The sequence below is a fragment of the Buceros rhinoceros genome, unplaced genomic scaffold (assembly GCF_000710305.1).
Source record: "Buceros rhinoceros silvestris isolate BGI_N320 unplaced genomic scaffold, ASM71030v1 scaffold11820, whole genome shotgun sequence".
In the NCBI taxonomy this organism is placed as follows: Eukaryota; Metazoa; Chordata; class Aves; order Bucerotiformes; family Bucerotidae; genus Buceros; species Buceros rhinoceros.
The window spans coordinates 9153-26908 of record NW_010389058.1 but is presented as its reverse complement, the minus strand read 5'-3'; the positions used below and the strand labels follow the sequence as shown (position 1 = coordinate 26908).

Sequence of the window (17756 nt, the reverse complement as noted above, 5' to 3'; positions counted from 1 at the left end):
CCTGCTGACTGGGAGCTCTGGGAATATGCTTGTCTCTTACTCTCAGTGCAGAGTATGTACGCTCCGTTCCTGACCTGCCCGTTAAAAACAAGTTACAAGGGCTCCATTTTTAGCGTATTTTCATAAAAGGTAATACTCGCTAGAACTCTGTAGAACCAAATGCATCTGTCTGTCCGCATGTGGGTGTGTTTCATTCAGCAAAATAAACTTGACCATTGAGAGCTGGCTGAATAAATCCCGTTTAGGAATTACGCAGCTGCACAAAAGCTCCTTTATTGGAAGCACTGCAGAGGAAATGTCATCACTGTACAGCAGACATGAAGTTTGTAGCCAAATGGTATCTTTGTGTAAACCTAAAATAAGACCAGCTTCACCTAAACGTCCTCTGGCCTTTCCTTCTCTGCTTGAAACACAACCAAAGTCTTAAGGATCCACAGGTGTCCTGAGAAATCCAGGCTTGGTTTGGTTTTTTTTTTTTTTAAGACTTGTCTCAGAGTGGGACTCGTGTGGATACAGAGAAAGATGGGGGGCTCTGGGAGGAGCATTCCAGGGAATTCTTTCTGTGTTCCTTCCCTATGTTCTTTCTTTGATAGTGTATTATAAGGGCAGGAGTAGTAGCAGGAAGCACACGTGCTTTTCTGGTTCTCCTCAAAGTCTTTTCTTTTTCCTGTGGTTGTTCCAGAACTGGGACCACGTTTGCAGTTGAATTTTCCCTCCCTTTGCAAAAACTGGTATTTTCAGCAAAACCGTTATTTCCTAGAACTGAACATCCCCATGGTCCAGGATAATCCTGTGCTTGTTCTGCCCACAGTGTAACCCGTAACATTAAAAGTTAACCTAGTGTTAATCAAAGCTCCTTTCTGTTTAGGGATAAGCTAGCGGTTCTTCAGACATTGGCTGCTACCGTGAACAGGGTAAGTAGTTCTGCTGACAATGGAAGGTGGCTGAGTTGTCCACCTCTGGCAGTAGCCTTGCGCTCTGGAGGCTCACTCTTCTGCTTTGGCCATAAATGAAAGATGGGACTTTTACAGCTGATTTTTAGCAGGTTTTTGCTTTCACTCAACACGTTTTGCTGTGTGCTAAAGCCTCACTCTAGTGATGAGAGTGAGCTGCAGCTACCAGCCAAAGCTGTAATACTTTGAAAAGGCTTTTGCTAACAGCAGGAGCAAGTTCCTTTACCAGTTCAGCTTCCCAGTCCAGACTGCCTCTTCCCAGTCTCAGTCCAGAAAGCAAGCTTTGCACAGAGCACTCGGTGTCTGCTCTTGCTAGGCAACTGCTGTAAGTGCTGTGATGCTGTTCTTCGATCCCATCTGTCTGGAGTTCTGGAAATTTAATCTCATCCTGCAAGTCCTCTCACTCCCTCGAGACTGTTACAGCTGGGGCTCCACGTGCTTGGCAGAGCGCTCGTTGCTTGCCATGTTTTGTGGTCACTGTGTTAGTGTCTGTGTGTGTAATGGAAATACTTTTTAAACTGTATGCAAACAGGCAAAACCCTTTGGAACAAGAGGAACTCTGATAAAATCGGCTTCGGGCCGTGGTTATGGTGAAAGCGTTCGTTGTGCCTTAAGTTGCACGAGGCAGTGTGATATGCCCACAGCGTATCTGTGTTCGTAAACACAGCCTCAGTCCTGGATTCTCCTTCCTACAGGATCCTACTGCTGCTCATTATATGTTCCAGGATGACCCTTACCTTATGCCAAGAAACGCAGCCAATGCTTTAAGTATTTCCTTTCAGATCCTTCACAGCTTCCCTCCCCGCCCCCGCACCCCCCCACACACTTTTTCTAGGCTGTGAGAACTCTAATTGGAGCCTAATTTCAATTACAAAAGAAACTGAAGTATCAGATTTCTTTCAGAGTTTTCTCTTCTGTGTATTTTTGAATGCGTAATGCCTGGAGCATTTCTCTGGGCAGCCCCCCTGCAGACACAAAGCTCCTGCCCCTGTAGGGCCTTTTGAGCTGCCAGAGTTCTGTTAACACTCCTGCAAGTGAGTGGCTTTATCTGCTGACTTGTTCTGTTGCTCCAAGTTCTTAGACCTTTAAATAACTCCCAACAGTAATTCCTTAGGTGAGGCATTCAGCGTGTTAAAACTGTGTTTGCACACCTTGGATATAGACTGTGAGCGCGTGGTATTCACGTGTTGAGATTTTTGTGCTTACAGTTCAGTGAAATTTGAATTGAAGGGGTGAGTTGAAACACAAAAGGTCACTTGTACCTCTATTACTACGTAGACTACGTGTTAATCAGTTTCCTGGGCTGGCCAGGCCCCAGGAGCTGTAGTTGTGTCACAGAGCAGCTATGTGGTAACTTGGGCTGATCAAAATAGCAATATTGAGATGGTAATAGGAAGGAAGAAGGAAAACAGTGTTCCCCTGATGCTATCTTTGAGTAAGATTAAAGAGCACGGAGCTGAGACGGGAGAAAGTAGAACTGGAAATACGAGTGAGAAGGAGCTGCTGTGTGTTATGTTAGAGCGTAGCGAGAGAAGACTGGGAGCTGGGATACGTCCTTGCAAGCCAGTGATACGGCTACAAGGAATTGGGGTTCTGCCACATTCCAGAGGAGAAGCCGTGGAGAAGGCTGAAGGCAGCTGTCGAATGCAAAGAGTTTTGAAAGAAACAGCAAAGGAGGGTCTGACTTTAGAACCCGAGGAACAGGGTGAAGGGAATCGGGTGATGCTCTGGGAAATGACAAATGGTCAGGAACCTCCGGGAGCCGTAACTCTAAGAACAGCTTTTGAGCTTAGTTCTGGTACAGAGCTTTGCTCCTTGGCTGGGGAACAAGGAAGTAAATGACAGTCTTGGGTAAAGAACAGGCGTTCATATATTGGCCTAAATGCCATAACGTGTCTGTCTCGTGCCTGTCTTTTTACTAGCAGTTGAGTAGGAAGCCAAGGTTTAAATTGATCCCAACAGAATACTCGGTGTTACGGAAAATGTTTTTCTCAGTCTTTTAATTGTGTTTCTTCATCTTCTCCTCTCTCATTCCTATGCAGCGTCTGTTTTATTTGTCGAAGGAGTCCGGGAGAAATGCTGCAAAATATATCATTAAGCAATTTCCTCAATATTTTGACAAGACTTTTTCAGAACCCAACATACCAGTAAGCTTTTTGCTGTTCATTTTCATTATATTTGTGCTTCGTCAGGTGGTGGAATCACTGTGAGACTGGGCTTAAACTAGCAGAAACGGATAATTTTGTTGACTGTTTCGCAGACAGCTATGAAAGCAGTGCTGCATTTCTGAAGTGAACATTTCTCCTTAGGAATTCAATATCATAACGGGTTCTTTAGATAAAAGTAAGATAAGAAATGTCATTTAGACGTTGACTTCTGAGCATGAAAGTGAGAGGTGAGGATGTGTGGTCCTTCCTTCCCAAAGGGCTGCTGTTCTTAGGCTGGGTGGCGCTGGAGGTTATCAGAGCCGTATACCGGGTGAAGAGGAAGGCTATGTGGTTAGTGTTTGAGCAGTGGTTTAGAGAAGGTTTGAGCTCGTGTCTAACTTGCACTTTTTGCTTTTAGTGCTTGATGCCAGAGACTCTTACCCCTCAGATTGAAGGAGTGAGTGAGGAAGCTCTGAAAGAGCGTATCTACCTCAGAAGGGTGAAAGAGTCCGTGGACCTGTTCGATCAGCTTGTACAAGCAGGTATGTGGTCACCTGCCAGATTTGGTGGTGCAGCTTCAGCTGTGGCAAAAAAACTTTAGTAGCTGGCACAGGCTGCAGAGGCAATTTCATTATTGTGTTGCTGCCTTTCACAACTGACTGAGCTCTGGCAAAGTGGTTCTCTGGTATTACTGGGCCCTCCTGATCCACTGCTTGCCTGACATGTCACTTCAGTGACAGAGAGAACAAATGATGTCTTGATCAAGAAGCAGATGATAGGGTTTTTTTTTCTTTTCCAAAGTGGAAGAGTTTGTGGTGCAGTAGAGCAGGGCGTGTTGTGATGGCACACAGATGCTGTGCCATTGAGTGATACCATTCTGCCAGCGAAGGCCCTTGTGCAGTAGCTCATTGGTTGGTATAAACTACATCTGCTGAGCACTTTGCTGCTGTGCTGGACTGGTACCACATACCGTCTGAGTGCCCCTTCTGTGGACCTGCCCTCAATAAACTAGACTTTCTTAGTTCTTCCTTAATTTGGACCTTATCTCTGTCATGGGTGAATGAGGAGGAGGCAGTAGAGAACTGTAACTTACTGGGAAGGTAAGACGTTCTCATATCTGCTACCAGATGGAAAGGACATGATTCTCTTAAGTATCTCTAGTTGCTTTTAAAGTGATCTTCACAGCAGGGAGTATCCTAGGAGTAGTTATGGAAGGCATTAGAAATGTCAGATATGTTGGGCTTGTGCTGCTTCACAGTTTCAGCTGCCACTTCCCTCTCCTTTTGATGAGGAAACCCCTACCCTTCCAGTGGCTTAAACAGAAAAACAGATACTCTGGTTCGGTGTTGAAACTGTCTCCTGCTCTGAACGGGTTTGTGGGAGTATTAGTGCTGCACCCAGGTCTTACTGACATGCTAGAGAACGCCGCCTTGTCAGAAGAGAACCAAGGGGCCTGACTGGGTGTTTGGAAGTTTTCAGACAGGGCTGCAGAGTGGAGTGTTCTTTACTTTATCTGCAACCGTTGTACACCCTGATCTTCTGTAGGTACCCCTGTATCTCTGGAGACCACCAACAGCCTTTTAGATTTGTTATGCTTCTATGGAGATGGAGAACATACTCCGGGAAAAGAGGAAGAAGAAAAAGAGGATTTGGAAGAACCAGAGGTATGAAAAACCTGTGGATTACTATTTTCTTTCGTACGTACCGAGAACATACTGAGGTGATGTCAAAAGTTTTTGTCCTGTGACTGCCTGCCTGGGAGATGGTGTGAGGTGAGTTGGGTGCAGTTGACTTTCCCTAGAGATGCGGCAGTGATAACCGCCCTGTGTCCGACCTACTCACAAAAGCAGTTTCTGTAAAGCTGACCTTAGCAGCCAGAACCCTGTCTTGGCTCAGCTGTGCTGGGCTGCGGTTAAGTAACTGTTCCTCACAGATAGCCGTGCTTTTACAGCTGTTTGCAAAGATGGTACCACTAGTGTAAAACCAGCTTTTTCCAGTCTGAACCCTGACAAGTAGATTTCAGTGAAGTTGAGGGCTCCCTGTGTGAGCTCACAGTATCAGGTCACAGGGTACAGTAGCAGACGTGTTGCACAATACTTGTCCCGGGGAAGACTGTAGAGGGGGAGAGGGTTTTATAGAGTGTTTGCTGTAGTCTGGTGGTTCCCACCAACTCCACAAATACGTATATCACACCTTGTAAGTATGTCTCATAGCATAAACAGTATTCTTAATCTAGTTACTGCTTCCTGAACTTTACAATGGAAATTTTTTTAATGTAACCCATTAAAAAAGACCCTTGAGAGCGTATAAATTGCTGCCAGATTCCGTGTTGTTACCATTTGCTCTAACTTCGAACTCTGAGAAATTTATTTCTGCACAAATCTCTCCAGGGGAACTCTTCAGAGCAGAAGGCTCCAAAGAGAGAGTTCCAGAAAGGTTCACAGTCTCCTCGATGGAGGTATGAAAATGTGGCCAGTATTCTATATTCAGTGGGTTGTGCACGTGCGTTGCTGTTATAAAAGACTCGAAGACTTTTGAGCAGCCCATACTTGCAGGTGTTAAATACATGTGTTTGCGAATCTTTTAAATTGTTGATAGAAATCTAGTGATTGTAGAATAGCTCAAGCATCCCGAGTAATACGTTTAATGTCAGCCCTTGGGAGTGCAGCCCACTGTTTGTTTGGCACGTCGAATCCTTTTCCTAAAGGTGTTTTTTATTAGCTGCTTTAACATTCAGCTTGTTCATCGGTTCTAGGGAGGACAACAATGCTGAAAGGATATTTAAGATAATGCCAGAGAGGAACGCGCACTCCTATTGCACAATGATTCGGGGAATGGTTAAGGTAAAGTTCTCCTTTAGTGCTGGGAGGGCTTTTTTCAGCTTGTGAACTCTCACACAGTCCTAGAGATCTTGTGGTTTTGTTTGTTTGTTTGTTTTTTCTTTGTAGCATGGCGTTTCTGCTAAAGCTTATGACATGTACATAGACTTGCTGAACAACAGACACAAGGGTGAGTGTCTCCTGGTTTTGACTTGTGGTCTTCTGAGTAGAGAAACCCCTTGCTGGGTGCCTACACGTTTGTTTCATGGCAGTGATGATTGGCGCAGGGGTACGGACCTCAGCTAGATCATGGGAGCTGAGTGCAGACTTCGTTTCAGTGCAGCTGGCGTGTGGCTGGCTCGCTGGAAACAGGTTTGCACGAGACTTCGCCACAAACTGAGCCATGTTAGAACAAACAGTTTTCTGTGGAACGTAACTGTCACGTCCGTGAACATAAAATGAATTACCTTACTTTTCCAGCTGATGTGCACACCTTCAACGCCCTGATTACGGCGGTCCCGTACCTAAAGGAGAGGTTCGTGGAAAGATGGGAATTAGCCAAGGTAAGGATGTAGAGCAAAAGAGCTGGGGCAGGGTCTGCTCTACCAGTAGGATTTTGCAATTGTTAGAAGGCTAAAAACCAGAGCTTTGTACAAAGATGCTGTCTGCTGCAGAGGAGCTGCACTAGTTCAACTGTACAAAGTGTTGAGGAGTGGAAAAGGTACAAAATCCAGCCTTGACCTGTGGAATGGTTTGCTTTGTGCTAACGGACCTGATCCAAGAATGGCCCAGCCAGATAGTAGTTGGGAGATAAAACCAAACAAACAGTTTTAGATAAAACCTCTTTGAATTGTGACTCGTGGTGCGATAGAAATGGAATTTTGAGGGGTAACATTAGAGGCTCCAGTTTTAATGACATAATATTAGTGGCCATGGAAAATTAGTACTTAAATTTAAACACTTCCTTGATTCTCCAAGATCTAGTCTGATGTAATATTGTAGTCTCATTTTTTGGTCAAATTAATTAAAAATTAGATGGTACTCCCTTAATAAATGATCAGCTGAGGTGGAGTCATTCAGTGGGAGGGGGTGAGAAGGATTCCCTCAAGGAAATGCGTGTATTCCTACCCAAAAGCTGAACTGCAGGCTGTAACGTGCGAAGCACTAAGGATTTGCGGGTTTTGTTTAAGGTCTTCCTGAATCACATGGCCCAACAGGAAGTGCGACCAAATCTGCTGACTTTCAATGCTTTGCTGAAGACTCTGAGAAGATGTGGTGGTGTAGGCAGACGTATATCTTTATTGGTAATAAAGGAAATGGAAGCACTTGGTATAGGTAAGAGAAGCAGAATGGTGGTTGTGTTCCAGGGCCACCTGCAGAACAGCTAACGAAAGAGTTCAGCCGTGAACCACAGTCATTCCTAGTTGCAGGGAGGAATTCTGGGGCTTGTGGGAAAAAGTATTTCTCACTGTGTTCCCAGCTTCACTGTCTCCTTTTGCAAGAGGACTGAGAAATAAAAATGCATCAAGTACTGAGCTGCGCCCGTTCGGCCAGCCAGTGCCTGTGGATTTCAAACTGAATCGTCACCTTCCGTCTTTGGTCAGTGTTGGTTACTGATGACAGCGTGGAGGGTGCACTTAGCCCCTTCAGCCACGCAGGGAAGCATTTCGATGCTGTAGTCTTCTAGCTTAGGAGCACGTTTGTCTTTACATTTTTATCTGTAGTTTCCTCCAGCTCAAGAACAGGGGTCTCTGTGCCGGGGGGAGCGTGCCGTGGCCCACAGGCTCGCTCTCGCCTGGGTCCTTATTGCAGGTTGGCTGTAGAGATCGTGCATAATGTGATTATTTATTTGTAGCAGTCAGCTGAGTCTGTTGGCTTCCCATCAGTTGAGGAGATTTACTTCCCAAGCCAGTTCGGGTCTATCTACATCTCTACAGAAAAAAGCTTTTGATGTAAATGGTGTTTTTTTGATGTCAAATGGACATTGCAAAAACAGGGAATATCTGCACGACTGATTTGTGGAGTGTGCTTTGCCCCAGGAGCGTGCTTGTTGATATGCTGAAGATCCGTTCATGAACAGAAGCAAAAATAGCTCTGAAATATTTCTGCTTGTAATTTAGAGCAGGGAAGCTTGGCTAAATGTGATGCTTCAACTGGTGATCCAGCAGATGTCATCCCTCCCAGCTGTAAAGTGTGTTGGTGAGGTCTGGTGCAGCATTAGGGTGGGCAGGGAGAGAGATTAGAGTAAATTTATGCCTGCTGCCTGACTGGGAGGGCTGGAGACTGAATAAGGGCTCGGGCAGAAAGCTCAGCCAAGAATGTCACAGTAACTTCAGTGTTTTTGCTTTTCAGAGCCGAGCCTGGCAACGTATGATCATCTTCTCTCTATTTTTTATAGAGGCGGTATGTGCAATATCAACTCGTTCATGAACGCGACCTGTTTAACATCTGTTTCAACGCTTTCCAGATGTGATGGGTGAAGGCAGTTGCGTTGTGGATTAAAAGACAACCTCTTACATGTGCAATCCTAGTACTGCCTGTGCAGTCTGACTCTACTTGGGTGAAAAAAAGCTAGAGGACCGTAAGCTCTTACGGGGAGGAAGGAGTCCTTGTGTTTTTAGAAGGGCCAGAACTGGAAAGCGAGCCTGTTCCCATTTGTGGCCACAAGTGGATAAAGAGCAACTGCTACTTGGTCTCTGTGGAGGCTGGATCTCACTACGGCACATCTCATTTCTCAAATGTGCCACTCACAGGGAAGCAGTTGCACAGGGACTCTGGTTTTCTGCAGCAGTTGGGTGTGTTGGAGCTGTCTGGAAGTACAACCGTGTTAGAAAGCAGGAGCCCAACTGCTGGAGATCCTTTAGCCAGAAGTGTGTGGGCATGGGGGAGAGCAAAGGCACAGCAGTTGTAACTGCAGTCCTCGTGTTTTAACAAACGTGGAGGAACTGCTCTGGAGTCTCTGGGTTTGGGGTTTTTTTTTCCCTTTTTAATTTTTTTTTTGTTTGTTTATGAAGTGCCTTGGTTTTCCAAGTGCAGCCTTTTAACAGGCAAACTTCCAGACCTGTTGATTTCTTGCTGGAAAGTCCTTTTATCTTACTGAGTCTGCCCTGTTGTGCTGTGGAAATCTGGTAATAGTGGGGCAAATTTTAGAGCAAATAAAATCGCAGCTGGCGTGGAGCACCGTGAGGATCATGACACTTGTTTGAAATCATGTTGCTTGTTTCTATTTCCATATTATATTTGCATTTAACGCAGTGCTTAGCACAGCTGAGGTGTGATGTTACGTGCCTGTTTGTCCTGCAGTTGATCTCCACTCCTCGGGCATCATCTCTGAGGTGCTAGATAATGTTGAAAAGAGGAGTTTCACTCCCCAGGACCCTGATGACGGTAAGGGCTTCAATATATCTGACAGTCTGCATTGATCAAGCTTGGGTGAAAAGGTGCATGAATTTCAGGTTGTGCTCAGCTGGGAGGAGTGTGTGCAGCTGGCTTGTATCAGTCCCTTCTGACGCTTTCTGGAGACAAAGAAGGACACGTTGCTGTTCTGGGAGGTTGTGCTGTGCATGGGTGCACTGGTTTCTGTGTGGAAGTGGGGGTGTAGCCTGTGTCAATGAGTGTTTGACCCCGCGCAATAAAAACCACAAGGCTATCTGCAGGACTAGTTTCAGAAGGAACATCTGCTGTCAGCTTCACCAAATGATACGCATCTGGTGAACAGCAGGATTTTTGTTGTAGTGTGGGTGACTTCTGCTCTAGTTCTTCCTAATCCTTTCCAGAAGATTGTGCAAAACAAAACTTCACGCAGAACTGAAGCTTGGATCTGTAGAAGGGGTAGGGTCCGGCCATACCACATCTCAGTGGGCTCTTTCTGCTGTCTGAGTGTACACGGCTTCGCCCTAGACTGTTCCTGCCTTTCTGTACATACAGAAGGAGACTTCAGACAGCTTCAGTCTGAAGACTAGTGTGGCCGAGGGGTCTGTAGCTGTGCTGCACAGCGTGGTGGGAACAAGGTGTCAGAAGCCGCTCTTGGGCAGCTGACAGTTCTGTATATGATGGGATGAAGAAGCTACTGCAGTGCATGCTTCAGGAAACCAGTGAGGGGTTGTCTTGAAGTACCACTGGCAGCAAAAGTTAGCAGTGATGGGCACACAGACACAGGCCTTGCCGGAATCGTGGGAGCTGAATGAGCTTTTCTATACAGTGGTTAAAAAAAAAGAAGAGAGATTCCACACGTACGAGTGGATCAAAGGCACTTTGTCTAAGCGAGGTGTAGATGTTTTCTGCTCCTCTTCACTGTGGGATCCTTATGCTCTTGTGGTAATCACTTTTGCAGAATTCAGGTTGACGCTTTGAACAAAACTGAGGCTTCTTTTTACTTAGTGTGGTGTTGTATGTAAACTGACCCTTCAGGAACCTCTTGTGTTCCCTTCAAGGCTTTTCCTTGACCCAGGGGACTCTGTAGGCTGTAGCTGATGTGTATAGTAAACACCCAAATAATGCAAAAACGCTTTTTCCTGCTTAAAAGTATTCAGTTTATTAAGTCTTGCAAGAGAAAGGGGAGTGTATTGTAACGAGTGGTTTTAAGAGCATTCCCTTGCAGTTCTTCCCACCTTTTTGCTGCCCACAACTAGCCATTGTTTCAGTCTCTGATGGCATCCAGTGCCCTTGTTTCCTTCAGAAGACAAAGCCACCTATCCCAAATTCTCACCACCCAAATCAAATGAGCTACTGAGCAGGATAGTCCACGCTCTTCGACCTCCTTTGGCTTTCTTTGTCTCCTTCAGTCTCTGCCGCTTTGAAACGTCACTTACAGAAACCAGAGTCGAAGCCTCACAAAACGGGAAGGAGGCATTTTCAGGGGCAGTTGTATGTTCTTGGGCAGCTCTGGGGCATGTTGAAGGTGTGGGTAACCTGCCTGAACTGCTCTCTCTCACATGTGGTCTCTTCCACTAGAGTTAATAGAGACAGGAGTGACGTGGCTGCCTGTTCTTGTGGCCTGCCTGTTAGATAAGTGACGCTGTCTTGCATCAAACCAGAGAATGTGGCTGTTGTCAAAGTGCCTGAAGTCAAACACACCGTCTGCTCAAATCTAGGCAGCGTAGTTGCCTCCAGAACACTGGCTAGCAAAACTCGTAACACACCAGGGTCTCTACAGATGAAGTGAAAATCCCTGCCACACTGTCAGTCTGAGCTTCAGACTCGGCTTTGTGATGGGACGGGTCTTGTCTCTGCTCTGGGAGGCTGTGTTCGGGAGCTGCTCTGTGTCTCCTTCAAAGGCTGAAGTTAACAGACTCCATTTTCTCCCTTCCAGCCAAGTTTTTTGCCACTGCTATGCAAGCGGTAAGTACCTCTTTGCTGCAGTCAGAACTCCTTTGAGCGCTTCAGCTGATTCAGAATTGCCTGTGGGTTTTCCAGCCTGTCATACAAGGTTTAGCTCTCAATATCTCTCTCTTCTTCACCTGTCTTTTATCCCCTGCTCTCTTTCCTCCATAATTCTGCAGTTCTTTGCTTGGTACCTCCTCAATCGGTTAGCTTGCTTGCCTGTGATATGTCCTTCTCTTGCTAGCTGCGTAAGTCCCTGTCTGCTGTGCTGTGCCCTGCCTCCCGCGTCCAGTGACCCCGCAGTGGGCAGACAGTCTCTGCACCAGAAGGTGTTGGCTTAGGTCAGAAAGCTCTCACTCATGGGGAGAGTCACACGTTTGCCCCAACTAAACAAAATGCCTCAGCAGCCACTGCACTGAACGGCAGTTGAAAATGTTTGCTGTCGGCTCATCTAAATACCTTTGTGAATCGCTCTGCTCCGAGAATCTCTCTGGTGAGACCCCACCTGCAGGGCTGGGCCCAGCTCTGGGGTCCTCAGCACAGGAGAGACATGGACCTGTTAGAGAGGGTCCAGAGGAGGCCACAAGCATGATCCAAGGGCTGGAACCCCTCTACTGTGAGGACAGGCTGAGAGAGTTGGGGTTGTTCAGCCTGGAGAAGAGAAGGCTCCAGGGAGACCTTAGTGCAGCCTTCCAGTACTTAAAGGGGCCTGTAGGAAAGATGGGGAGAGACTTTTTACAAGGGCATGCCCGCTCTGCTGTGAGGACAGGCTGAGGGAATTGGGGTTGTTCAACCTGGAGAGGAGAAGGCTCCAGGGAGACCTTATGGTGTCCTGCCAGTAGTTAAAGGGGGCTTATAAGAAAGATGGGGACAGTCTTTTAGCAGGGACTAAAAAGTTGTGACAGGACAAGGGGTGATGGTTTCAAAGAGGGAGATTCAGACTAGATAGAGGGAAGAAATGTTTGACACTTAGTGTGGTGAGACCCTGGCCCGGGTTGCCCAGAGAGGTGGTAGAAGCCCCATCCCTGGCCCCATCCCAGGTCAGGTTGGCCCTTGGGGCTCTGAGCCCTGTGCTCTGGGTGCAGATGTCCCTGCTCCCTGCAGGGGGTTGGACTGGGTGAGCTGTGAAGGTCCCTTCAACCCAAACCATCCTGTGCATCTCAGAGGTATATATTGAGTGTTATATTCCGCAGCTTTAAAATCTGACTGGTTTATTGCAGTGCTGTGATCTGAAGGATATCAAGCTTGCCTATCGGCTAAATAAGGCACTGGAGGGGGGAGACAACTGGAAATTCTTGGGTGTGGACCAGTTAAATGCCTACTGGTGAGTGAAGTTGCAGCTTGTGTGTTTCAGTGTCTTGTGTGTTGTCAGTTGGAACACAAACTAGAGCGCAGAAGGAAGCTCAGTTGAACACCAGCTGGTTATTGTGTGCAGACTGGGATAGCTTCGGGTTTCTTTTCAATTTGTGCCTTGCCCAAACTGAAATAAAGTGTCTTGGAGCATCAGTTTAGCTTAATACCCATCCAACAGCTACTCCAACCAGTTGTATGTTCCACAATCCCGTTGTTCACTTAGGGTGGCAGCTTAGGAGGTACCACCAACACGGCAAACAGGTCAGACCTCGCTCTGCGTGGTGCCGTAGAGAGGTTGCAGTGCAGCACACACTAATCCTGGCGTCTGAAACATCTTTATCAGCGTCATTAAGTGGTGCCTGTCACTGAATATAATGAAGAACTTGGAGCTGATGTGAAGAAAAAGCCTGTTGAGGCATTGGAACTGGAGATGCTCCAGTAAATTAGCGAATTATAATTATCAGGGATGGCTTAATTCATTATTTTACCTTATTTAGCCTGTAACAAATTAAAGGAAGTTAATGGAAATCGGTTTCTTGGTGTAGGGACATTTCTCCAAGCCAGCACATCGGATCAAAGTCCAGGCTTTTCTGCGAGCTTGCACGAGAAACAGGGTTAATTTAGTTGACTTCTTAAAGTGGGTCTTCACCAGAGGCCACATTTGGGACAGATTCAGATACCTCAAACCAGGGAGATGGCACTTTTTCAAGACTGTAAAATGCAGTCTAACATGTAATGAATTCTGACAGCTACCCAGTGTCAGCATTAAGGCCTCATAAAAAATGCTGCTGCTTTTTAAATCACTTGGGGTATTGCAGCCACCCAGTGGCTGATCTGCAGTAGAGACCTGCTCAGAACACCGTCATTTGCCAGTGCTCCTGTATGGTTTGGCTGATCTAATCATCACTGAGTTAGAACACTTTTCCTCTACTCTAGGTCCAAATTCTTTTCACTGTTGTGTATGATGGAACAAATTGATGTTGTGTTGAAGTGGTACAAAGAAATGACCCCTTCGGTAAGTGCGTGGTGGGGTAAGGGAGCTTCAGAGCTTCAGGATGGAGAAACGGAACAGTTAGAGTTGACTGAAACAATTCTCTTCCTTCATCAGCTCTTCTATCCAACTCCTAAAAATATATTGGACCTCCTTCAGGCACTGGATGCAGCCAACCACTTGGAAGTGATCCCTTCCGTCTGGGAAGGTTGGTGATTGCCACATGGCTACGAAGGCAGCTGGTCTGATAAAGGTCAGGTGGGAGGTAGTCGGGAAACTTCCCAGTGCCCAGAACAGCCGGGACAAGGTGCTTTGGCATGAGGGACGTTATTCCTTCGTGCAGTGGTGAGGCTGCTGTATTAGAGAAGGGCAGAACTGATGATTTTATAAGTAGTGTAGCGCAGAATTTTATAGCACCGCTTAGTTTACGGCTTCTAATCACTGGGACCCCCTGCAGCTTGGGTTAAATCTTAATGATTTGCTCTATCAACATAAAAATTGTAATCTAGCCACAAAGACCAGAAAAGTCACCACTCAGTCCTCAGAGGAAGCAAACAATGGTGAGATGTCCCTGGCCACCAGAGGGTCATGGGTCTGTGTTCAGCAGCAGTTCAAGTCCAGGTTCCCACCTAGGACTTGCAACTGCTGGATTATGCTCTGGGTGCTCTTACCTTCCCTGTTCTGTGATGGGGTTCTCACCAGGTTCTGGCAAGGACCTTGGTGGCCAGTAACACGGGGAGGAGTCAGCCTGGCAGCCAGGAATCTTGAGGCCAGCGGGGAGAGGAGAGGAAGAAATCTGTTGGGTCCATGTCCTTGGTGCATAAGACCTCCAGGGCCTGATAATGAGAGGAAGGGGATCTAATAGCGACCTGCTCGGACACAGATGCCTTGTAAGATGGCATTAGTGATGGGGACTGCAGCAGGGGGTACCGGTCACACCTCCTGACTACTGCCTGTCTCTGAACAGATATGAAACAGCTGGGGTTCAACAGGAGGCAGGACCTGTTGGATGAGCTCTTGTCTCTGATGAGCAGGGAGCAGCACCCTGAGGAGGTAAGGAAGCTGTTGCGGTTTAACCCCAGTAAGCAGCTAAGCCCCACACAGCTGCTTGCTCGCTCTCCCCCTGGTGGGATGGGGGAGAGAATCAGAACAGTAAAAATTATCGACTCATGGGTTGATAATTCATTCACCATTTCCCATGGGCAGGCTGGGCTTCAGCCAGCTCCAGGACAGCCAGGCTGAGCACGTGTCGCTGTTTCTTGGGAAGAGAAATGCCATCACTCCAAACGTCCCCCCTCTTCCTCCTTCCCCCAGGTTTATAGACTGAGCATGACGTCATCTGGTCTGGAGTGTCCCTTAGGTCCCAGCTGTGTCCCCTCCCAGCTGCTTGTGCACCCCTAGGTTACTCACCCCACTCTGCTGGTGGGGTGAGGAGCAGAAAAGGCCTTGACTCTGTGTAAGCTGCTCAGGGATAACGGAAACATCCCGGTGTTACCAACACTGTTCCCAGCACAAAGCCCAAACAGCCCCATGGCAGCTGCCATGAAGAAAATTAACTCCGTCCCAGCCCAAACCAGCACGGGAGCTCTGTGACAAGGTGGGGGGTGTCTCCCCATCTCTGTGTGCAGCACGCGGACAGCACTGCAGTGCGGTAGTATCGTCCCTGGAGGTGCAGTTCCAGTGCATGTGCCGTCAGTTTCCAGATCCCTGTGAGTTTAGCCAGGCTTGCAAAGCCCTTTGGATTGTCTCCAGCCTGTAGAGAACCCTCGAGCGAATGCAGAAGAGGATCGCTTCCTTGCCAGCGTTCGGAAGGGTAGCCCAGCCCAGCCAGCCAGCTGCATCTCGGGGATGCACATGGCACAATTCAGGGATTTTTGCCGAAGGTGTCATTGCAGTGACTGGCTTTTCAAGGGTTAAAGGTGCTGCAGAGGTCTCCCAATACAGCTGTCCCTGCAAAGCTGATGGGGGGCTTGCCTAGAGGGGATGGGTGTTCTCCTGGCAGAAGAGAGATTCTTCTGCCCGGAGTAACCCCTGTTAACTCGCAGATTTAGCTGGCGTACGGGGCAGCCCCATGGGATGTGCAGGAGGAACTGCTCTGAGGAGGATCCGTCGGTTCTAGAGGGTCTGGCTTTAATAGCACCGTCTTTCCGCAGATCCAGCTGGCCTTTGCCAAGTGTGCTGAAGACATCAAAGCTGCCCACGAGCCAGCCGGCAGGGAGCAGGCCCCATTGGAATGGACAGGCAGCGCGCTGGGCAACGTTGCTGTGCTGTTCTCCAGGGCTGGGAGGACCCAGGACGCGTGGTACGTGGGTGGCTGTCCGAGCTCTGGCCTTGCTGCTGCTGTAACTCGGGGCTTAATCGCAACCACCACAAGCTAACGACCAATGGCCGTGGAGTGCGACCGCAGACAAAGGGAGGGCATAAACCCTGCTGGGATTGTGGTGGGGGCATTTCTTCCTGTTACTGTTTGTCCTTGGCACCAGCTTACGGTTGTGTATCCCCAAAACAGAGGTTAATGCAGCAGCTGGCTTAGAGCATCGTCCAGTGGCTGCTGGCGAGGTGGGGTTTGGTGATCACTCCACTGAGCACTGCTGACTGCCGCCAGCTTCCCATTTGCTAATTGGGAATTCAAACTGTGGAAGAGATTAATGAGAGTTTAATTAAGCTTTTAATTAGAATTAACCCTCATTAAAACTCTGAAGAGAATCCTTTGGGAACTCCCCAGTAGCTAGAGTTTCACTACACACTCTCAACTTGAAATACGTCGCCTCCCGTGTACGGTTCTGAGCCGTGTTTTTTACGTACGGGTGATCTCTTCGCGCTGATTCATTTGAAACCAGGAGGCGGCAAATACCCATCCCAAACTCTAATATTCTAAAGTCAACTTGCCACCAGCCACACTTCGGATTTTTTTCTGCACCAGTTAGGATAGGTTGTGCTGAACTCATCGCTGATGTTGGCTGGGACACCTTGCCTCTGCGAGAGCAGGCGTGGGGGCTGTTCAGATCTGTGGGGAAGAGCTTTTCCGGAGGTGGAGCTTGCCTGCGTTTCAGCAGGGGCTCGTCCGGGAGATGGAGTATCTGTCTGTCCTTCTGTTCCGTGGTGGGGGTGTTTAATTGTCCTTTTCTTTTGAACAGGAAGATGATGGAGCATTTCCAGCAGGTCAATAGGATTCCCAGGTGAGTACTTTTAGGTTCTGACTTCAGGTACCGAGTCTCTCCTGTGGCCGCGATCTTGTATTTCTGTTGTAGAACAGTTTGGGTTGGACGGGACCTGGAAGGGTCCCCATGTATAACTGCCGGTGGTGGTCTGTATCTTGCTGTGGGTGTGTGTCTGTCCCTGTGAGCAGCGGTCTCTGTTTATCCCACTGACACGTTCCCAGACCTCTCTGTCTCAAAAAATTGTGGCAAGTGCGAAGTGAGGCTTTAAGTGGTTGGTCCTCAAGATGTCACTGAGTGAAGCTCTGTGACATGGAGATCGGTGCCGCTGGTGAACCCGGCATCCACCCTTAGTCCAGCCTAAGCAGGACTCTTGAGGACATCTCATTTCTCGTGTGCTCAGAAGGAATCCCATGCTCCGAGCCAAGCCTAGGTGCTTCAGAGGCGTCTGCGTTTCTGAAGGCAAGCTTGCCAAGCCGGACCCTGCATCTCACATGGTACAACATTAGGTTACAGCAGTTGGCTTTTCCCAGGATGTGGGGGGAGAAGTCCTGTCTGAAGTAGAAAACAGCTTCTAAGGACTAGTCATGTTTTGTTTGAGTGTTTGGATTGGTACCAAAGGCCTCTGGGCTTGCCCTCTTCTGCAGACTGCCGCTAGTGTGGCCCAAGGAAGCCTTCGTGCTGCCGAGCTGCATCAGAGCCCACCTCAATCTGGGGAATAGGGGAAGCAGAATTCTCCTGAAATCATGGTGTAGCTGATGGTTTGTGGATGCCACAGGTTATGAACGTGAAGGGAAAAAAAGTGGATCAGAGGGTCTGACTGAACCGTCCCCTGCCTTCCCTTCTCTGCCAAGCTCCTTACGGCACCAGCTGCCACCGCTCACTTGTTCTCCTGCCTGAAGGCAAGAGCGGTGTCTCCAGCAGCTGCCACAGGTGACAAGGTAACATGAAAGGGAGGTGGCAGAGTTGGGCCAGCTGCCGGCAGCAGCCGCTGCTTGGCAGCAACCCAGGGG

The 17756-nt window shown here is 48.0% G+C and overlaps 1 protein-coding gene across 1 annotated transcript in view; it reads left to right on the top strand.

The window, feature by feature from the left end:
* The window catches only part of PTCD3 (pentatricopeptide repeat domain 3), a 21023-nt gene that overhangs the window by 1876 nt on the left and 1391 nt on the right, over positions 1-17756 (top strand). Inside the window, exons 5-23 of the mRNA XM_010132709.1 lie at positions 869-914; positions 1649-1716; positions 2995-3100; positions 3519-3642; positions 4646-4764; positions 5491-5558; positions 5856-5943; positions 6049-6109; positions 6400-6482; positions 7110-7254; positions 8272-8322; positions 9223-9306; positions 11231-11259; positions 12462-12565; positions 13531-13609; positions 13703-13793; positions 14553-14638; positions 15739-15887; positions 16723-16764. Of these exons, the coding sequence (XP_010131011.1) occupies positions 869-914; positions 1649-1716; positions 2995-3100; positions 3519-3642; positions 4646-4764; positions 5491-5558; positions 5856-5943; positions 6049-6109; positions 6400-6482; positions 7110-7254; positions 8272-8322; positions 9223-9306; positions 11231-11259; positions 12462-12565; positions 13531-13609; positions 13703-13793; positions 14553-14638; positions 15739-15887; positions 16723-16764 (1623 nt within the window). The remainder of the gene's footprint in view (positions 1-868; positions 915-1648; positions 1717-2994; positions 3101-3518; positions 3643-4645; positions 4765-5490; positions 5559-5855; positions 5944-6048; positions 6110-6399; positions 6483-7109; positions 7255-8271; positions 8323-9222; positions 9307-11230; positions 11260-12461; positions 12566-13530; positions 13610-13702; positions 13794-14552; positions 14639-15738; positions 15888-16722; positions 16765-17756) is intronic.